Source organism: Periophthalmus magnuspinnatus, chromosome 23 (assembly GCF_009829125.3).
Source record: "Periophthalmus magnuspinnatus isolate fPerMag1 chromosome 23, fPerMag1.2.pri, whole genome shotgun sequence".
NCBI lineage: Eukaryota > Metazoa > Chordata > Actinopteri > Gobiiformes > Gobiidae > Periophthalmus > Periophthalmus magnuspinnatus.
In genome coordinates this window covers 10,721,911-10,743,746 of record NC_047148.1, presented here as the reverse complement: position 1 = coordinate 10,743,746, position 21,836 = coordinate 10,721,911, and the positions used below count along the sequence as shown (strand labels likewise).

At 38.6% G+C, this 21,836-nt stretch overlaps 1 protein-coding gene across 3 annotated transcripts; it reads left to right on the top strand.

Moving 5' to 3' along the window:
* The first annotated feature begins 607 nt into the window (after window positions 1-607).
* etv6 (ETS variant transcription factor 6) lies at window positions 608-21,684 on the top strand. 3 transcript variants are annotated; one of them, XM_033989647.2, is made up of 8 exons: window positions 608-1,057; window positions 2,963-3,089; window positions 16,136-16,300; window positions 18,729-18,866; window positions 19,398-19,976; window positions 20,178-20,320; window positions 20,985-21,085; window positions 21,178-21,684. In XM_033989647.2, the coding sequence occupies exons 1-8, from the start codon at window positions 1,028-1,030 to the stop codon at window positions 21,305-21,307; spliced, it is 1,413 nt and encodes a 470-aa protein (XP_033845538.1). In that variant the 5' UTR covers window positions 608-1,027; the 3' UTR covers window positions 21,308-21,684. The 3 variants fall into 3 exon arrangements, with proteins under 3 accessions (XP_033845538.1, XP_033845536.1, XP_055087646.1); XM_033989645.2 differs by having other exon boundaries at window positions 2,960-3,089; XM_055231671.1 differs by lacking the exons at window positions 608-1,057; window positions 2,963-3,089 and adding an exon at window positions 13,415-13,458.
* Window positions 21,685-21,836: the final 152 nt, after the last annotated feature.

Sequence of the window (21,836 nt, the reverse complement as noted above, 5' to 3'; positions counted from 1 at the left end):
TGATGATGATTTGGCTGAGGGGGTTCAGACCTATGCAGAAGCAGTGGGGACAGTGCATCTCCTTGGTATATGCCACATTTGATGGCCACTTGTGCAAGTGGCTTGCCATTGGCATCAAGGGTTTTTTTCTGCAACCTCATTGAGGTTGCAGTGAACCGTGTGTGGCACTGAGTTGTAGGCTTTCTTGTAATCAATACAGGCGGTGTAAAGGTTGGTCTGATGGGTTCTGCAGTCTCGGGCGACTGTTCAATCTACTGGGAACTGGTGTTTGGCTCCCCTGGTATGTTTGCTGATGGCCCTCTGTACTGTGCTTATGTACTGATCTATAAATATCTATATCTATCTATCTTATAAACAAATGTAAGATGTAAATTAAATTGAAAACCTTGAGCTAACAGCGCCTAAATATTTAAAAACTCTCACTTCTCTTTTTAAATAAAAACGCCTGTTTACGCCTATTTAGGAAACTAGATCTGCAGGCGTCTCCATAACACTGCCTTGTTTACTTGTGTAACCACATTTATTCGGTCAAAATAATGAAAAGAACGAACGAAAAACACTCGCAAACTGCTTCCCTGTCCGTCATCTGTCTCTCCGCCTTGTGCTGCAACACGACCTGCCGCGATTTCCTGCTTCGGGTTTCCCTTTAAAAGGGGGCAAGGCTCGTTGCTGGGAATTCACGTCATTTCGCCGTTTACACACACATCCAGATCAATGAGCGCGGGAGAGGGAGCTGTGGTGCGCTTCCAGGAAGGGATTATTATTAACGCGCGCACAGCAGAGCTGCTGCGACGGGAAACGCACAGAGACAAAAGAAGTTTCCTAATCGATAGCTGCGCCATGGAGACGGCCAGTACATTGAAAATACACGGGATTGCAAAGGAATAAACTTCTCTGTCAGTAACAAGTCGACAGTCGCTAGTGCCATCGTCGAGAGGCTTGTTTTGGTCAAGAAAAACAGAGAACGAAAGGCGAGGAGGACCGCGGAAAAGTGAGGAAGGAGACGCGGTGAAGTTGACGGAAGATAATGTCTGAATCCTCCCCCGCTGTGGCCAAGGTAACAGGCTCGGTTGGCTCTTTGTTTTCCTCCAGCACACATTTGCACACGCTGGGATACTGCTGTAACGCGCGGTAGGTTACATTTGCAGGCTCGTCTCCTACAGATGTGCACACTGTAGTGCGCTTGTTTGGACACTCATCTGTTGCTCGCCTCCACTCCGCTAAGAGGGCTCTGCTGCTGTTGATGTCGTGACGGTGGCACACACAATGTTCCCTGAAGCTGATTTGGCATAGCTTGGAAGTATAGATCCATGCTTGGCACACATGTTTGAATCCACCCACTCTGATGGACATAATTTATACAATATTAAAGGTATAGTTTGCTTATTTAAACCCAAAATCATATTTCAACTCATGCATTTGGCTTGTCCTAAATACAATGTATCATGCTAGACGTCACTTATACTATACAACAGTGTTATTATGCAGCTTACCGGACTGACATCTGAATTGTATCGTTTTTGTCACTGTCAGTTGAGCATTTTTGCACTGACTTCTGTAACATTTTATGAGGAGTACACACAGTGAGAATGAACTGGATATTGAAATATTATTCCTTATCAAAAACGCTGTGTCTATTGAAAAGAATAATTCAACAGTTCATGGCAGCTAGAGGATCATATTTTGCTGGTAACAATCTTGTCCTCCATTCAGCTGACTCAAATTTGTGTCTTGCTGTTTATGTTAACTACTTAAAAATACAATGTTGAACATGTTCATCCAATAATCAAAAACTGAACAATATGAACTTGTGTGCTTTTTATGCAATTTCATGGGTTAGAGATATCCATACTCACCAAAATAATAATAATAATAATGATAATAAATCTTACAGTGAGTACAAAGGCCTATATTTTTTCAGTTCTTCTTGCATCACTCTTATATTCAATGTCTAATAATTTCCAACAACATTTTTACATAATTGTGATGTATATTCGGTTCTCTGCAGGTATGCACTAATTACTGAAGTTTATTTTTTTAATCATAAAATATTGTTGCAGAATTCAGTTTGAACAACTAGATGAGAGCTAAACCAACCATCTAGCATACATTTTTATGCAATTTCCTCTGAGTGTATTGCTTTGCTAGTTTACTTCCACAGGAAATTCCTTGTTCAAAAGCCAGTTTGTTTCAGACAGAAGTGTGGAACGTCACAAATTACCCATCTGAATTTGTGATCTTACATGGGCAGGCAAAGAATGAAATTTTACTCTCCTTAAACATGCAGACATGATCACAGGGAATTACAGGAGAAAGCTGGGCTTAAAACTACAATATTTCATGTATAACAGAGCTGTGCAATTATTTCTGAAATACCTGTAACAGAAAAACAAGGTTACAACATCCATAATAGATAACCATGTGATCTAAACATTGTTTCTCCAGTTTTGTGTTTATTTCTAAAGTAATGATGATGTCACTAACACTGATCTCACAAACCTGGAAAACTGTGTTTTGGCAACTCATATTACTAATTTCCTCTTCTTTTTTTTTTTCTGGATGGGGGTGAATGTAAGAAAAAAAAAAACTTGGATATGGAGTAGCTGCCTATTTGGACAACTTGAGCAGGATCAAAGGTTTTCACAGTGTAGCTATTAATTAATGCATTGGTTATTAAGATATTGTGTGCAAAACAGGATTTTAATAATGTAAATGGCTTCTAATTTGTAAACATATTCAATGGCCATTCATTAGCCATTCATTAACTCATTATCCAAACCTCATGATGTGTTTAGATGTCCGCAATAATATTAGTATCAGGAAAATAACCTTACAGTTATTAAGATGCTGTCTCAGGAGTCAGGAGGTGGGATGAGTGGACTGTCATGGCTGTTTGGGTTCACTGCTACTGCATTGGGATCTATCTGAGCCCTGTTTGTGTCTCTGTGTCTATTCATAGCAGGAGAGGAGCTCTTTCAGTCCTTCCGCAAACCCGCTGCCAAACTCCACTTCCTCCCCCGTCCATGCTCCCGCCTCGAGGCCAGCCAGCCGAATGGAGGACGAGCCCAACAGGCTGCCGGCACACCTGCGTGAGTCACACCACTGCACACACTTCCACTTAGGTCCACTGAGATAAGGCTTTTCAATTAGGGGTCAGCCGTATATTAAAACCTGCAGAATGTACATGCCTTTTTATATAAATGTGCATTTTAACCCCATTATAACCTGTGGAATTTAATGTAAATACATCTTTGACTTAAACTCAAACCTTTTAAAGGGACTAAATTTTAAAGGATGATGCCTAAATTTTGGTCCAAATGACGTTACCATGAGTTGTTGTGGCTGTATTTTGAGTCAGTAAGTCGAGTCAAGCCTGATAAGAATGAATAATACATTTCTGAACATAAGCTGATCTTATTTATCAATGAGAAACATCAGAAAGTGTAGGACTAATGAGTGGATTGCTTCACTCTCCAGCTTCCACAGCTTTTCTGTGCTTTCTTTTCCCTCTTTGGTCATGAAGGAAAGAACTGCTAAATGTAGAAGAGCAAATGGGCATCCCAGTCAGAAACATCAGAGGAGCGAGAACATGAATAAGTAAAGATGTTGTGGATTCTAACTTTAATAGTTAAAGTCCATCGTGCCCATTATTTAAAATGGGCATGATGGACTGATTATCATGATTATCATGAGAGGCAGCACATCTAAACATTTTATTGGAACTATGACATGCTGCACATACTTAGTAAAAAAATATAATAAATAATAAAGGGATTTCAGACAGTACGAACATATAGGGTTAAGAGATAGATCCATATATCAGCAGATATTTTCATTTTTAGCATGTTGGCTATCCGTCTTAAAACTCCAGCATATGCAGATATTTAAGATTTTCATGAAGCTTTATTTGTGTTAAGAGAATACTATTTAAAATATGACTACACTTATCTTATCTTATTTTACTACTTATTCTACTATCGCATTTATTATATTTTTATTATTATTAAATTCGCAAGTATTTGGATATCATTTTGTACCTCTGTAGGTTTATGTTGGCTGATTATTGCTTAACCAATCCCAGAGCAGGTGGGGCTGGAATACTGCCAGGAGATAGATAAACCTGTCCAAAGACTAACCTCCTGCCACTTTCCATTTGTCGGTCAATAGTTAACTTTGTTATTTATCTTTTCCGATGTGAAAGAGAAGTTCAGGGCTGTGGATGAGGCACAGGGAACCCCCTCAGTCCACTTCCTCTTTACATTGTTACTGAAAGAGGAAGTAGTCTCAGCAGGTCCGTGTTCAGTTTCCTGATCAGTGAGCCCTGGGTCGGATCACATCCGCACTATGGTGGAAGTCTAATTTGGTGTTTTTTCAGACAGTAAATGTATTGACATTTATGGAGCTTAAAGCTATACTAATTGTGTCATCCACAAATTTGTAGCCTGATTTAAAGATTTTTGGGATGGACAATTATTCACATTTTAACTGAATCAATATCGCTGTTATCTCTTTGGTATGTTCTTTTTATTTATTTTTTATTTTTTTTATTTTTTGCATTTTCTCCAGCCAATCCTGTGGCAGTATAAGCACATTGTTTTGGAGTTCAGAATATACTGAATGCATTTAATCATTATGTGTTAAATGGCATTGACATTAGAGTTTTTCCTCTTTGTTTGTGAACCTTATTATGAAATCATATTTCTTCAATCTCGATTTTCAATTTGATTTTGTGGTTTCTTATGATCCACATGATTATTCACCTACTTCATATTTATTTTCCAAATCGAATATAGGAACAAAATGTCCCTTTTAAACTCTCGGACCTATGGCGACATTTCTTTGAGTTGCAAAACCACCTCTGCTTTCCTTGGCTTTTATCCTCTACACCCACACTGACACATCCTTACAGACACTCAAGTCCAGAGGGAGGAGTGGGAAGGAAGAGAGGAGAGGACAGAGGGAAAAGAGCCAGAAGAAGAAAAAAATGAGGCAGGAAATTGCAGTGTGGGCAGAAGTCTCCATTTCCTGTAGAGGAAGTGGATTAGATCAGGGAGAAACTTACAACCTTCGCCTCTCAGAATAATGACACTATTTAACCATTTTAGACATTATTACCCGTTCAATCACTTATTCAACAAAGCACGTAGCAAAAACTGACTCCTACTTTTGTCACTAGAGTGCCGTTGGATGTGAATTCATTACTTTTGGGTCTCTTTTTGTTTTCTCTTAACAATTAAGAATAGGTTACCATAGTAATTTACATGATTCACAGCATCAGTAGGCTACAAGGCTTTCATTTGACTTTCTTTTGTTTTATTTTGAATTGAAGTCAGTAATATGTCTGGACTTGTCACACCCATAATTTAGACTTGATCTGAGTGGAATGCTTGTATTATTTGACAGTGTCAGTTGCACCATAACCCTTTGTTTTCTATGAATACACATGAGCTGCAATGAATAGTGTGTCTTGCTACTATCTAGATATATCTTTAGTAAGGAGTTAATAGAAGCCATGGAAACAAGATGGGCTGGTTTCCTTCATTGTTGGCATGTGTGTGTGTCTTGTCTCTGCACAGCTGGCTCGGCAGGCTTCAGTGGGTGGAGGAGTGAGTAAATCTTTGTGTGAATCCACAGCTGGTGTAGGTGTACATTGTATATGCAATTCATTCCACATGTACTACTGTGTTACCGAATACTCTCTTATGTTTTCTTTTCTGTCGCTGGACATTAACTGCTTCAAATTTTTGTGCCGTTTCAAAGTCTGTGTTTATGATTTAAACGTGCAAACCGTAGCAGTGCGGTTTGTGGTTCTCACCGGGAATCTTCAATCTTTTAAAAGTGTACTATGAAACTTTTCTTTTTCCTTTATTTTTTTTGTTGAAGAATAATGTTAGCTGATTTCTTTTAAGTAATTTCAACCCACCGATCACAATTGTAACCACTAAAAAATGTACTTTTGAAGATCTAAATTTGTTACTGTATTTTCTGAAAAAATAAAGGGTTAGGGTGGAATATGTGTTTACTGTACATTGTCACTTGACCAGAGACCAGCTTCTGTAAAAGAATTCTCTCAAATAGTAAAGTTTATTTAAATTCAACCCAGGACTATGATTTTTGGTTTAAGGTCTTTAGTAATGGTAAATGGATTTGTATTTACTCCACTCTATTTTGGTCTGAGTGTAGGATGTATAGGGCAGTATATATAAGGGCACACATATTTCTTTACATATACTAAATGTGTTCTAGCTATCTTAAGTTTCTGGTTTATATCCACCCTCAGGGAAATTCATAAAATGTTGGCTTGGATGAAGCTGATGGCCCCGTCGAGGCCTGGAACAAAGGATTCTCGCTAAAAACTTGAACTTGGATTCCTCGTTGTTATTGACTGCCATGTTATAGACCGTGAGGGGGGAGATGTCCAGCAGTTTGCTCAATACACCGTACTGACCTGGTGGAGTCAAGTGAGGACACTGATGATGTCCACCACTAGCCCCACTCCTTCTCCATTATCCCCAGTTATTGAAATGCAAGGGTCACCTAGCTATTAGAGGAACATGTCTGAAGAACATCCAAGATCATGTAGAGAGAGTCTGAGGCACATCCAAAGTCCTCTAGAACCTATAGAGAGGAATCTGAAAAACATCTAGGGTCCTTTGGAGCAAGTCGTAAGACCATCCAAAGTCCTTTAAATGCATGGTGGACATGTCTGAAGAACATCCAAGATCATCTACCTGATATTGGGACAAATCTGAAGAACATTCAACATTCTCTAGTGACAGTAGAGAGATATCTGAAGAACATCAAAAGTGGGATTAATTTGAAGAACATCCAGGGATCTCTGAAATGATTATACCCTATCTGCCCCCCATACATAAGTGAGAACAGCAGCTTTCTCATTTTGAGGAATAACAGCACTGTATTATATGTATTGTAAAATCTGTCGACTTAAACAGTACTTTCTTAATGTTAAAATGTCAGTAGAAATAAATGTGTCTACTATCTCAGTAACTATAAGTCAAAAAAGAGGGTATTTTTTTATATTAAATTATTCAAAAATCTCTTATGGCACCTTTAACTCACAATATACTCACACCGACTATTAAACTCACTTTTTCATGTACTTTTTGACAATCTTCATAAAAAAGCATGCTTGATATTGCCAAAGTACTACAAATGGCACATGAATTTCATAATTCTATCTTTGAGAAAGAAGTGGGCATTGATGGGTTTCAGACAACATGATGTACTTATAGTATTTTGCTCTTGTTGGGTGTCATGAGGAATTTGCCACTTTGATGCTCCTAAAACATCCATACTATTTCATGTGTATGTGACACAACCCTTCTGAGGACATTGTACTTTATAGTGGATACATTTTCTAAAGCCTCAGATTTTTTAAAATGCTGAATCTGCTGTTGAAATTCAGGCTCGTTATGGTTTGTAGGCCTCCAGGAAATGAATCCATCTCCGTGTTATATCCTCTCACAGATGGAGTCCAGCATGTAAGTGTTTGGAGTTTTTTGGAGGGGAAATTTCCTGCCCCTGGAAGCAGCTCTTGTCCTGAGGAATTTCCTGAGTGGTTAGACGGGGCTTCCTGAATAAATGTTGCCGTTGGTGATGTTGTGTGCGTGTTTCTGGACTGAAAGAGAAACTGTTCACACATGGCACAGCCCCCTTTTCTCCCAGTTTCAGACTCACCACATGGTGTTTTCAAAGTCTTCCTCCCATCTAATGAAGTGTGTAAATCTTTAACACACTTTAAAAAGAAATGTTACATATTCCCAAACTTCTATATCCTGCATAAGGCCCAAAGTTCCTGGCATTTGGGTTCCCAAACCTTTCTAGGACTTCTAAAATAACCATACTGGGGACCCCCACTGTGAAATGAATAACTTATAATAGTTTTTAAATGTGAAAAAAATTATTTAATCAGGTTTCATATATGTTTATATGAATTGTTTGTGTTATGGACTTCATTAAAAGCTTTAGTTTTCAGTTAAGTAGATTACATATAGTGTCATATATATATTTTTTTATTATATTTTAAAATCCTCTCACAACCCCAAACTCAGTGCCTCATGGGCCCCCTATTTGGGAACCACTGAACAGTTTTGTTCCTATTTTGCACATTTATTTTAGCTCTCGCTTGTATAATTACTGTTGTGTGGGTAGTGCTGCTTTTCCAACCGCAGTGGATATGTTTCAGTCTTTTGTGTTGCCCTTTACTCTTGCCTTGTAAACACAATATGACCTTTTGGCCTTTCTTTAAATACACTGAGATTTGTGTGGCCTTGGGTATTTTAAACTAGGGTTGGCAATATGGCAAAAATGTATATACACATTTTATTTTACTAATATTGAACAATCACAGCTTTTTTATGAGTTGAACTTTTTATTTTCAAATAAACAAAATGCAACAGTTCCACATAAGGTCAGACTCAGATCACAGACAAGCATCATGATATGGAGCAAATTTACTGTATTATACATAAACATACATTTCTAACACATTAACCATTGAGGGATGTCAAATAACAAAACATAAAATAATTACAGCATTACAAGTAAACTCACACACCTGAGTTAGTTCCTTGAGCTGGAGACACCACTGATTGAATATATAATAGTAAGATGACCACTTGTTGTTGTAATCATCTACTCTATTCAAAAGTCTGTAAAATAATCTCTCTAGAGATACTAGCTGACCAAAAGAAGTATGCAAATGAGTAAAAGATGAGACTGAAGTGGCCTTCCAATCATATACTAATAATTTCCTTCCCAACATAATGACTGTCTGGACACACTGTGAAAGAAATGCAGGCAAAATACTCATTATCAAGGTGTCCCCCAGAATGTAAAGTCTGCGACAGAATGGGACGTCATTACCAACAACTTTCTCAACAACTGCATGAACTGATGGACAAAATTCCTGAACTTTTGAGCACTCCCAGACCATGTGAATGAGTGTACCACTATCATCCTGGCATTTCCAACAGAGATGATTATCTGTCAGTCCCTCTTTATGCAACCTGTTGGGTGTAAAGTTTTAAATTGGACTAGTGGGGTCGGTAACTCTCTTGACATTTTCTTTACATTCCTAAAGATCCCGTCACACTCCTCACAAATTTTGATTTATGGTTTCATATGCAAAGCAAATACATATGACTTTTGACCAAATATTTCATATGTCATGAAAACCTTGTCACAGTGTTTATCAGAGAAGTTTGAATGATGGCAGGAAACAATAGTTGCTTTAATGAGAGGCATTTTGCAAATATCCTGGCTTGATTTTCTCCTAGTGGAAAATTTGACTCACCAAAGTTTGGTTTGTGGGATTGAGACCAACAAATAAATGCATTTCAAGCATGTACATATTGTAGTAGTTGAGGTAGCAGAAGTAGAAGGGGAAAAAATGGCACTGGAACAAAAGGAAGAGTATCAGTTAAAGGCAAATTCAGGAACTAAGTACAAGAGCTGGCTTGTTCCTGCCCCAGCCACTTATCAGAAACCGGTCGAGCCACTTCCTGCTCATAACCGTGTGTGTGATTGATGAGCTGTTTAATGTTTGTTTTGACTGGATCAGGTCCAGTTAGGCCGGACTGGGCGGACACGTGCACACCGGAGGAGGAAGCAGTGGACAAGCGAGTTTCACTGGACAAAAAAAAAACATAAAGGTGGCTCTCCTCCCTCACCCCTCCCACCTGTCAGTTACTACCAAGAAGCACATGCTCACTGATGTTGTAGAAATTATTTACATAGCCCAAGAGTACACAGAGGCAGGAGACTCTGAATGTCTTACCCCGAAAGTAAATTTTTCGCCAGAACAGAATCCTGAGAAATGCACTCAACACAATGCTCTAGTATTGTCCATTCAACTCTTGACCATGCCTCCATTGTAGGGTGCATTTTAAACTGATCTCTGATGATGTAGTTCAGATAAGGGTACAGTTAACAGTTAATATATGAAGCAGTTTTTTCTGATGAAATATGTATGCACTGATGTATGTGAATGCATTGGGAAGCCTGGCTTCCTTCAGTCTACCACAGGGCAGCTGTGACTACAGAAGTAGCTTACCACCACAGAATATGGGGAGTAAATGATTAATGCAATGTAAAGCACTTTGAGTTGCTTCAAAGGCACTATAGAAATCCAAAGCCTTATTTATTATGATCAGACAGTTTGGTCTTGCACATTGACTTGCATTTCAATATGCACTTTTACCTCGTGATTTATGGATTTACTTGTGTACAAATTATTATTTTATATTTTGGAGCAATTACTTTAATAGCAGTGTAGTAGTAACTCTTTATTTCATAATACCACATCTGTGCAATGCAATTATCAGTACTTATTAACCCTATTTAGTGTTTATTATTGTTATATTAAATGTCTGTAATACTAACTTATTGTTCAATTGATCATTATCTTCTACATGTGTTGTAAACATTTTGTTTGATTATTTAGCTTTAGATTCTAGACTAAATGTGGAGAAGGCCAATGCTCCAGACTGAGGATTCATGGGTCACAACCAAATCACCTCCTCCTCCCTCCTCCCTCTTCCCTCTTCGCTTCCCTCCTTTCTCCTCCTCTTCTTCTGAAGAAAGAAAATCCTTTTCTCTATTGAGATAGCTACACCAATATCCGCCCACTGCAGCTTTGACCAAAAAGATAAACATTTACAGAAGAAAGCGTGACTAAGAATCTTTCAGTTCCCAGAGCAAAGTCCTACTTTTTCAGATGCAGACATCTGTTGTTTCTTTTCAATAAGAGTTCAACATGTATTGGACTGACTGTGTAATTAGATTAGATTTTATTTAGTCACTGATTTGTCTTTAGTTGGTGTACAGCTTTTATTAGCTTTTAATATTCTTGCTTCCAGTAATATTTTACAAGATTCACTGAAACACAAAGAGGAAGTGAGAAGCAAGCTTGTTGCTTTATTGTGGCATCTGCTGAGAATATAGTGGGAACTGTTGTTAACAGTAAAGATATGGCTCTGATACTTTGCATAAAACTGGGAAGCCCAGTAGTTACAGTTCCTCCTTTTTGATTGTTGTTTAGAAATGGAGTGAAAGTATTGGCTTTCATGAGGCTGTACAAATGGTAACAAAACATACACTTATAGAAAAGGACAAATGTCACTTAACTGAATAAATAGCAGTTAACTGACATCACGTTGTATTTACTCATTACTCATTGACTGTCAATTGTGTCATTGTAATCCCTGTCTCCCACAATGCAGTTATTTTCATTGTCTATGTTAAGTTCATAATAACAATAACAACAACAAATATGTAAAACAGTTGTGTGTGAGTGGACAGGTACATACCGGTAATTTAAAATGTAAGTTTTGATTTGTCTGTCCATAATAATATGGAATACATTTTCAGATCATCTGAATATGCCACTGCTCTATAGCAGTAATAATTCAGGAAGCACTTTTGTTTTCAGATTTACTTTCAGAAACACATGTATACACTACACCAATCTACAGGAAAATCCACACTCATGTCAAAATCGTGGGCTCTTAATCTTCTCTGATGACACATTATTTTCTGTGGGAAGCTTGTGCCGTGAACAGAGTTACCAGGGCAACTCATAAGCGCCCTGGATGAATGAAGGGAAGAGGAGGATGAGATCATTGGTGTCTTGTTTCGCTGTTGCGGTACAGAAGCCATCGACTTCCCTCTCAAAGCCAGACAAGTTAATGAGCTCCGTCCTGCTGCCAAACTCACGGGGGCTGTCCACAGATGCACACACCTTTTCTGCCCTCAACGCACACACAGAAGAAAGAAGATCACAATGTTTTGATGAAAACTGAGGCTTACAAGTTATGCAATGAGAGGTCAATCTGTTCACTTCTAACAAGAGTAAAAATGAAACATTGAAAACAGAAGTGTGGAAGAATTGTCACTTTGAAAATTGAAAATATATTCTCAGCAAAAATACTGCTAAAAATACAGTTACTTAATTACAGTATTTCAGGTGATGTTGCACAGTGCATTGACATAAAAAGTAAAATTCAGTTCCGACAGTAACACAGTGATAGTGATTAAATCTACTGTAATGTTAGGCACACTGTTTTTTGTACCTTGCAGAGGTTGTGAATGTCTGTTGAGAAAAAAAAGTAGTCTGCCTTAGCAAAATTGTTATTGTACTTTACAACTTAAAGGTGCACTTAGGATCTCGTCTCCTTGGAGATGTTGTTGCCTCGAATGTTCCATTGTATGGAATTAAAATCTATCATGCGTTTATTTAATTACAGGTGTTTTTACTCCTTAATAAGACCCTGAAAAACATTAACTGCAACACCGTGGAGCAAATCGATATGATCTCCATGGAGAAAACCTTTTATAATGGCTTACTCATTCTGGGCATTGGACAGTGAATAAAGTCAACAGACGTATGAACACTGTAACTTTCAGCCAAAAAGTGTAACTTTTTAAGACATTCTCTCTCACTCGCTCAATCTCACTCACTTCTCCTACATCTAAACACTCTTCCTTTCTTTCCTCGTGCATCCCACTGTCACTGTCTAACCTCACACTGGGGGAAGTTTCCTGTCCTGAAACCAAGCCGGCGCTGGATTACTTCCTGCCTCGGCCTGTTATGGGACACATTTGTTTGGTCCAGTTTGTTTCCCTCCGCCCCCACTCTCTCTGCTCCGCTTCCTCCTATGGGCTGTGTGCAGATGGTTGGGGCCGGATCTCGCAGGGATCTTGGCAGAGCAACAGTACTCTGGAGGAAGCATACCGGAGCCGTGACCCTGTGACCCCCACTGTACTACTGCCTACCCTGCACACTGAATGCTCTCAAGTGGCCCACAGGAGACCCATGTCCAGCTGCTGTGTGCTGGACAGATGGCTGCTTGATTCAATATTGATCAAGTCATTGATGTAGTGAGGACTTTTTCTTTGCACCTCTTTCTATGAATTTCTATAAAGTAGGACATTTATATATTTAGCAGTAACTTAGGACTACTAAAACTACTTCTGAAATGTTCCCTTTTATTAAATTAATCTACTGAAACAAGTTATGTCTATGGAATTATTTAAACTTCTTGACAATAGTTTCTGCTTTACAAGGAAAAATAATAGTTGTGTCTGATTACTACTGGAATAACATTCTACCTACTTTGGTATTCCTCCTATGGGGTGATACAGAATGCATAACATTTTATCTTTTTATTTAATCTTTTAGCAGTTGATTCACGGAAACCAATGGAGGAAATATGGAGCAACATATTTCCTTATCTGGCCCACAGTTCCTGTCATAGAACAACACCTGTATCCCTTTGCCTGACACTTTCTTAAGATATGCCATTATGTCAAGACACTAAGGGTCAAAGTCTGTCGGCCATGCACTTTGCTAGATAACCTGCTACAGCCTCTGGTTTATCATTTGAGACTTGGGTCAAATAGGCTGTCAGAAAGGACACAAGCAAAGGGAAGCTGGTGGTAGGCCTGTCACAATACTTTATGGAATTATCTTTGAATAATTGACACAACGAACAGTCATTTTTTAGAATGCACTTATTATTGCTATCGCTTTCTTATATATTTTTTTTACTACATTTACAGTGACATTTCAGCTGTAGAGGGCGTCAATCTGTTGATGTATCTATGTATTTCACACATTTTTTCTATTCAATAATCGCAGGTCATGTTGTACTGCTAAAATCTTCTGGAAACAAGTTTAGTGGGGTTTTGCTTTGGGGCTAACATATCAAAAGGTGTACATGTGCTGACCAAAGGCTTCTATATAGAGAGTATTTACATATCAAGTGTATTATTGATTAAAACAACTAATGGTGTATTCTTTTTTGCCATATAGATTTAGTAATTCCACTGTCTTTCTTCTAAAATGCCTTTTGACATTTGTTTTAGAGCATGTATTGTCCAGAAAAAAAACAAAAAAACTAATGTTAACAGTAAATAAGAGACAAGAGTCCACTAATATTTTTATACCCAACTATTCACGATTATTGTGATGAATAAATTAATCAGTGCAGCCCTATTTCATACTATGTCATCGTGACATGCTGGTAATTTAGACAGGGTTTCACATGATATTGATTGCGCTCTTTCTCTTTTTCTCTGTCTCTGAAAACTTCCTTTGTTTGATGAGTGGCTGTGTGGGGTGGGGGTTTGTCAGCAAGGACAAGGTTCCTATTACTGGTGCGACAGTGACATTGGCGGCCAAAGATAACAGCTGTCCAACTCCCTGAGGAAGTGTTTTAGGCAAGCGATAAGTGAGAAGTTTGAAAAGGAGGGTGGCTTTTCAGTGTTGAGATGTGGGTTAGTGACACTGGGGTACACAGATGGAGTACACAGTCTTTGGGAATGGATGTGCTTTTTGGTTGCTGTGTACACTTGAAGTTACAGAGAATGTACAGAGATTTGTTTATAAAATACACATTGTCTTCATTCTTCAGAAATAAGCAGCTATTACTCCAGCTCCCAGCCCTGCTAAACCAGTGTTTAATTTTGTTGCTATGGGGGAAAAAAAAGAAAAAAAAAGATTATCATACAAATCACCTTATGGGGTAATTTTACAAATATTTATATGTTCAGACAATATGGCAATTCATCAGTCATATGCTAAAATGTGCCTGTAAAATGTCTCGGTGGAGATTTGTACAATTTGTGAAAGGACTGTAAAATGAAACATAAATGTACAGAAATATCTCTTTATCCATTCTAGAAAGATTACACATGTCAAGTTTCTGCAGTTTTTATTCTTCATGCTCTCTTTTTCCAACTTTTTATTTTAGACAATATACTTATTTGAATTTTACCTATTCCTTAAACAGCAATATTATACATTTTTCAATATTTCTTCCACCTCTACTTGTGATATACCTTCCTTTTTTCAATACCACTCTTCTTGCTTCTCTTTTTACAGATATTTCACACTTATGTTCCCATGATATTTTGCTTTCTTTAAATCACCGGAAAAGGACAGTGCATCCATTTCCTTCTGTGATGTGCCAAAACAAACTAATAAACTCTCAGCTTCCTCGTGTGAGCTGAAGGAGCAAAGATCATATCAAATTTATCTCCATATTTCTCATATCCCATCAGGCCCCTCCCGTCTTTATTCCTCATCTCCTAATCTCTCTTTCTTCTCTGTCTCCTCCTCCATGTGTTTTTTTCTTTTTATCCAAGCAGCCGTTCCCGTAATCACTCCCTCCTTTTGGCTTTTATCTCCACTTCCTCAATATCCTTTTTTACGGCCCGTGCCTCCTTCCTTCCTGTGCCCCCTCCCCCTCCTCTCTCCTTCCTCCTTACCTCCGTCTTGCACCCCCTCCCCCTCCTCTCCTTCCTCCTTACCTCCGTCCGGGCCCCTCAATCCCTGCCCCCCCCCTCCCCTTACCTCCATCCTGGTCTCTCACACACTCCCCACACCCCTCCTCCCCCCTCTCCAAGTCACTTCTGCTGCATCTTCGCTGAGCTCACGCTTCCTTCCTTCCTGCCTCAAACCAACTGCTTCTCAGTCACGTTGTAAGGTTATGATTGCGTTTTATACTGCTAATTTAAATGTAAAATTAAAGACCATGTTTTTTTACTGATGGAAAAAAAAACAAACAACAAAACTATAACAGTTTTGTAGTGAGTGATTGGTTTGCAGATTCCTATATAAACATGCCTTGAAAAACGTACTTGTTTACTGTGAGCGTACTCGCCTATCCACAGATCTGGCCTGTGACTTGGTTTGGTGTTGTCACCTGCTTGTCTCCATGGAAATGGATAATTTTACTATATTGTGCTACATTCCAGGCAAGCGATAACATCTCCATGGAGACAAGTACCAGAAAAGAACATCTAATCATAGAAAACACATGGTCTTGAATCTCACATACAAGATCAAATTAACAGGTTTGTATCTTTTTTACCACTGCAGCAAACATAGTGGCGTATATTATATTTCTATTGATGACATTAGTGTACTCTCAATATATACACACAATTATCTAAACTTCATATGATTTTTTTTTTTTTTTTTTGGGGGGGGGGGGGGGGATTTGGTTGTTTTGCATTATTACATAAACTAATTAAACTATTAAATTCTTGTTAAAAGCTGTTTCTTATACATATACTTTCTATATGTGATAATCTTTTCCCTCCTGCGCAGGTCTGCAGCCGGTGTACTGGAACAGAGAGGATGTGGCCCAGTGGCTGCGATGGGCTGAGAAAGAGTTTGCACTGAGACCCATCACCAGCAGCTCCTTCCAGATGAATGGCAAAGCTCTGCTGCTGCTCACTAAAGAGGACTTCCGCTACAGATCGCCCCACTCAGGTACCTATCATTTTATGTCCCAATATTAATGCATGAACCAACACTGAATGTTAAAAAGCTAACAAACACCAACAGAAAGTACGAGAACTTCAGCTGTTGGTACACTAAAGATAAAAAAAATGCAAAGAGCAAGAGTTTTTAATGCTAAAAGACTTAAAATGGTAGCTTCTAGCATAAAATTAGGTTGGCTCTAGGTTGGCTAAAATTTAATTTGGTGAAGGTGAAAGGACTTGAATAACACAGAGGAAATCACCTCCATGAGGTGGAGGGTAAACATTTTAATCCCTGAAGGAGACAGAAAAAACAGGATTACTCAAAAACAAATTAAACACAAATGAAAATTGCATGATACGCAGACTGAATCCATAAGGTGTATTTTCCAAGAGAAAAACGTTATATAAAATAAATAAAACTGAATTGAATAAGGGGGTGTTAAATATTGGACATTCAAACCTACATTTTTAAAACAACCTTTAGTACATATAATTTCTCATAAAAATTGATTCTCAATGACAAAAAAGTGCCTCTTAAATCAGTGCGCAATTTACTTACAATACACATGACAGTTTGCACCTTCTAGTACTCTAAAATTCAATACTGCCTATGACTTAAGTGCTTAATAATCAATAAATAAGGCAAGAGCCTTGGTGTCATACAAGGTGGGCACCTATTGAATATAGTCTGTTTATAATTGATATAATTTGTTTATGTTTCTGTACCGTCTATACTTTTCACTCATTTAAAGAATCAAGCTCAATTGGGTTTTTCCTCAATTTCCTGATTTTAGCTTTTGTTGGGTAAAATAATAATGTCATGTGACTTCGTCATCAGCGTAAGAAGGGGGAATAAATAACAATTGTGAAATATGAAGAGACGTGACAAAAGTCACAAGAGTAAAAGTCAAATGATCTGTACATTGCATAAGTCTAGCCAGAACATTTTGTATTTGCTGTTTATTTAAATAAAGGTAAAAATATAAATCTATTAAGTTATTAACTGCAACTTTTGTTATGTGACAGACCAATTATCCCATCTTTGGACTTTTTAAATAGTACAACCTGCCTATTCTCTTCAGTTATTTTGACAATATTTACAACTTAGTATCCTGCATGTACATTTTCGTTTTTAGCTTGGAGGAAAAAAATAATTCTCTAATCTAATCAATGCTAAACAACAAAGTGAGAAGTGAAAAGGGTGTGTGATTATACAAGTTTCCTTCTTTTCCTTTTGAGAATCATTTCCTTGTTGGTGTAATAGAGATAACATGTCAAAGGCCGTTTTAAGTGGCATAACTTGTAAAAAAAAAAAAAAAAAAGTGCCACATAAAAGTATTGAGTAGATTTTAAAGTTCATAGAATGGTGACACACAGCACAAACTACACAGCATTAAAACATGTGGCTCATTTACTTTGCATTTTCAGCTTCACACTTGCTGCTGAGACTATTTTAAGTTGCTTTGTTATTTTTTTTGTCTAATCTAAACTTTTATTGCTATTTTCAGGAAACAACAACAGATGATTGATTAAAATAACTCAAATTGAGTACTACGTTAGACTTTGATGTCTTCTGCTGCTTTTACTGTCTGGACATGATAATCTAAATGACTACAGACAAAAATATAGAGGCAAGGATAGAAGGCCCAATAACCTTTAAAAATATACACTATACACAATAAACTGAAGGAACACTTTATGACTGAAGTCTAAAACTCTGCAACATGGATGTGGTCAGTTCAGTATCTAAGGATATTGCTGAAGAGTTTCAGTTGGTAGAACTGAAATAAACAGCAGGTTCATTAGAGTAGCTACAATGGGACAACCCCAACACAGGGGTAGTTTTACTGGTTGGCTGCTGACAGTTTTTCACTAGTTTCACTCATATCTGGAAGACACTATGCTGGCCTTGTGGTGCACCGCAAAACCTAGCCCTAATGTGAGGAGTGTATGCTTGCAATTATTGGAAGATGGTACTGATGCTCCCTTGCCCCCGGACCTAAACCTAATAGAAACTCTGGAACATTATGTCCGATCCCTTCTGCTGTTTCTAGGTTGGACATCAGTGTTCTGGAGCTTGGTGATGCTCTGATCCAGATCTGGGAGGAGATACACTATCCCCAAACTCTATAGGAAGAAGCCTCTGCATTATACAACACCAGCCACACTGTTTTCACTCATGTATACTGTAGAGTAGGTTGGTATATTTGAAGGAACAGGTGAAATTGTAAAAACTAAAGCCTAGATTAGGCTGTGTGACCCATTGACACTTTTTCAAAGGTTAGACTTAGTCACTTTGTAAATACTTCACTATTGCTCAAGCCACCAGCTGCCAGGAAAACTGCTCTAAGAATGAGAGAAACTTGATTCAGTTTGTGGCACCATGTTATGATTCATTATTCATGGTGACCTTTGATCTTACTTGTCTGTCACAGGTGACGTCCTCTATGAACTGCTGCAGCATATCCTGAAGCAGAGGAAGCCCCATGCATTCTTCCCTTCGGCCTACTTCCCCGGGAACTCCTTCCACCTGCAGCCAGACAGTGTTGCAGTGCCACACATGAAGCTGGATGGTCAGTTCAGTACCAGACTTAAGTGTTAACTTTGACAAAATCAAAGCAAAGCTTTGCAATTCTAAACCATTATAATATACATGGCTCTAAACTTATTATAGAGCCCACTGGCGATGTGTGTTCCCAGACTAAAAAGAGTAGAAACATTTTTGTGGCAACCTGACATACTTAAGTTTATGATTGACATCTTAACAAATACCATTCAGTAGTTTTCAGGCAGTGCTAGTAAAACCTGTTCCACAAGGAAATATATAAATATATTTTTTTATATAGGAGCTGCTTAGTGAAATATCTAGCTGTCTTAACACACACATTAAAACCTGCCCACATAAATACTGTTTGTGACACCTAGTGGACAAACTAAAGACTACACTAATTCCTATACCGGTGGAATCGCAAAGCTGTGAACAATACGTATTCAAATCAGATTTATTTTCTTAAATTATCAGGGTCCTCAACAGTTGTTACTTTTGTTGCCCTACCATCTAAAAACAAATATATTTGAGCAGTTGTGGACCTTTCTGTCCACAGACACGGTACGGAGGACATCCAGAGGACCAGAGCCCATTCCTCAGCACACGCCGACCATTGAACTGCGGCACCGGTCTCGCTCTCCTCATCACGCCGCACCCAGACAGTCCTCTCCAGAGCAGATCCCCCGCCCCACAGAGGACCACATGCAGTCCTTTTCACAGCTGCCGGACAGCAACCACCACCTACCCGAGGATGTATACCCATTGTCTGTGTCCCCCGCTGCCCCCAACGGCCACTGTTCCACCCCCAAAGAGACCCCCTGTCCTGGGAGCCCAGGCCCTCAGGAGGCTGGTCCTCCACGGGTCATCCAGCTCATGCCCAGTGCCATAATGAACCCTCTGCTGCTCAGCCCCAACAGGAGCTCAGTGGGGATGGACTTCAGACACGGGCGTTCGGGACCCCCCTCTCAGGGTAAAATGGAGAACGGCCGGGACAGTAAAGCCCATGGCCTGCTGCACCCACTCACCCCGCAGCAGCAACAGCACCTCATAAAACAGGAGGATGTACTGTACAGAAACATCATCATGCCTGTGTCACCACCGGAGGAGCAGCAAATGCCGATAGGAAGGATAGCAGGTGAGAGTTAGGAGACCCAAGTGCTGGTCAGGCAGCTATAAAGATGTTTATAGTAAATATAATCATTTTATTTTGGAATTTTATAATCATCAAAACTGGTGGTTTCAGAAGTTTGACGAAATATTTGTGATTTTTTTGTTGTTGTGGTTCTGGCTGAGTATTAAAGATAATTTTCCTGATCTTATCATGCTGTGCCCATAGACTGCAGGTTACTCTGGGACTATGTCTACCAGCTCCTGTCTGATAGCCGGTACGAGAACTATATCCGCTGGGAGGATCCTGAGAGCAAAGTCTTCCGCATCATGGACCCCAATGGCCTGGCCAGGCTCTGGGGCAATCACAAAGTAAGTGCACTGTATACTACAACTTGGAAGAGAAAAAAGAATTATGTTGACATGGGGGATGCTGGTGTCGATTTGTCCGTACTTTGTGCATAACATTAAAATACACAAACTCCTAACAATCCATATTGAACCTTTTCTGCTCCATTGAGCTCAAGTCAACTAGTAGTGACATTGACAAACATACTACTTTGTTCATTTGTGAAGCAGATGTCTGTGCTGCTCTCACAACTATATTTTCCAGAAGTTGGATGTATAAGTATTTTCCACTGTTCTCATTCTGGTGGAACTATTTTACTAAACATTCCACCTTTCCCCAAACTCTTTCACCAAGAAGAATTCCAGACTGATAATGTGTTGAACTCGAGTTAGGACTACACTCAATCTGGCTTCTGGCAAGTTAAATTAGTCTATTAGTCCAATGAAATGCAAATATGATCATTCCAGCTGCCATCTACTGGTGGGTTATAAAATAGCACTGTCATTCCTTTACTTCATCTTTTTAGTGTTGTATAATTTTTACATTTAGATGTATATTAAAAAATAAATTGTATCTGTTTTGTATCCTGTTGCCATAAGGACAGGTGCCAATGCATTACAGCCAGAAGAGTCTTTGCACTTATTCATTACTTGTATTATAATGGCCACTTGTGTTTCTGTGTTACAGAACAGGACAAATATGACGTACGAAAAGATGTCGAGAGCACTGAGACACTACTACAAACTCAACATTATCAGGAAAGAACCTGGGCAGAGACTTCTATTCAGGTAGACTACTTTAATCCTAATTTTCACAAATGTTTCTTTAATAATTACTGGTGTTTTTATTTTCACCATACCCTATAAATTGTTATTTGTAGGTTTATGAAGACCCCAGATGAGATTATGAATGGCCAGGCTGAGCGCTTGGAGCATCTTGAGTCCGACATAGAAGAAACGGTTTACATCAAAGAGGAGTGTGAAACAACTGTTGGACACAATATGAACTAATCCTGGCCCGGTTTTGGTCCATTTGGGTCTAGCCTCAATGCCTTCAAAAGCACCATGGACAATCGCAAAACGGAGCCTCCATCTTGCCTCTCTAAGGTGGCCTTGGGGTGATGGGACAGGGGTACTGCACCTCATCCCACAAAATCACATTCATTTATACAGTACTTTTCAATGGGTGCAGCTTAAAACATCAAAAATATTTTTCTCCTAAAATAAACTGCAGAACCAATCAGCTAGTGCTTATTTCACTGTCATGATTTTGTGTTCACACGTGAATTCTAAAATTGATTTCTGTTCATAAAATATGGGTGTGTGCTTGTGTGACAAGAATGTTTTCAATCACACAAATAAACATTTTTTTGGATAAAATGTCAAAACATTTCTGAAATGCAATGGGATGATTGGGTGAGTGTTTTAAAAACGTAGTTGATTTATCTCTTGATCTCTTTTGTGTATGTTATAAACACCTTTTGGCCAATTACCTTTTAATTAGCAAAAATGGCAGTTCATTACAATTATCATTTTCAAA

Bases quoted from the DNA above. Each gene is read 5' to 3' on its own strand.
- etv6 (XM_033989645.2), top strand. From the start codon at position 1,028: ATGTCTGAATCCTCCCCCGCTGTGGCCAAG. The intron at 3,090-16,135 runs GTGAGTCACACC...CCTCCTGCGCAG, and splicing joins CAGGCTGCCGGCACACCTGC to GTCTGCAGCCGGTGTACTGG. The intron at 21,086-21,177 runs GTAGACTACTTT...TGTTATTTGTAG, and splicing joins GGGCAGAGACTTCTATTCAG to GTTTATGAAGACCCCAGATG.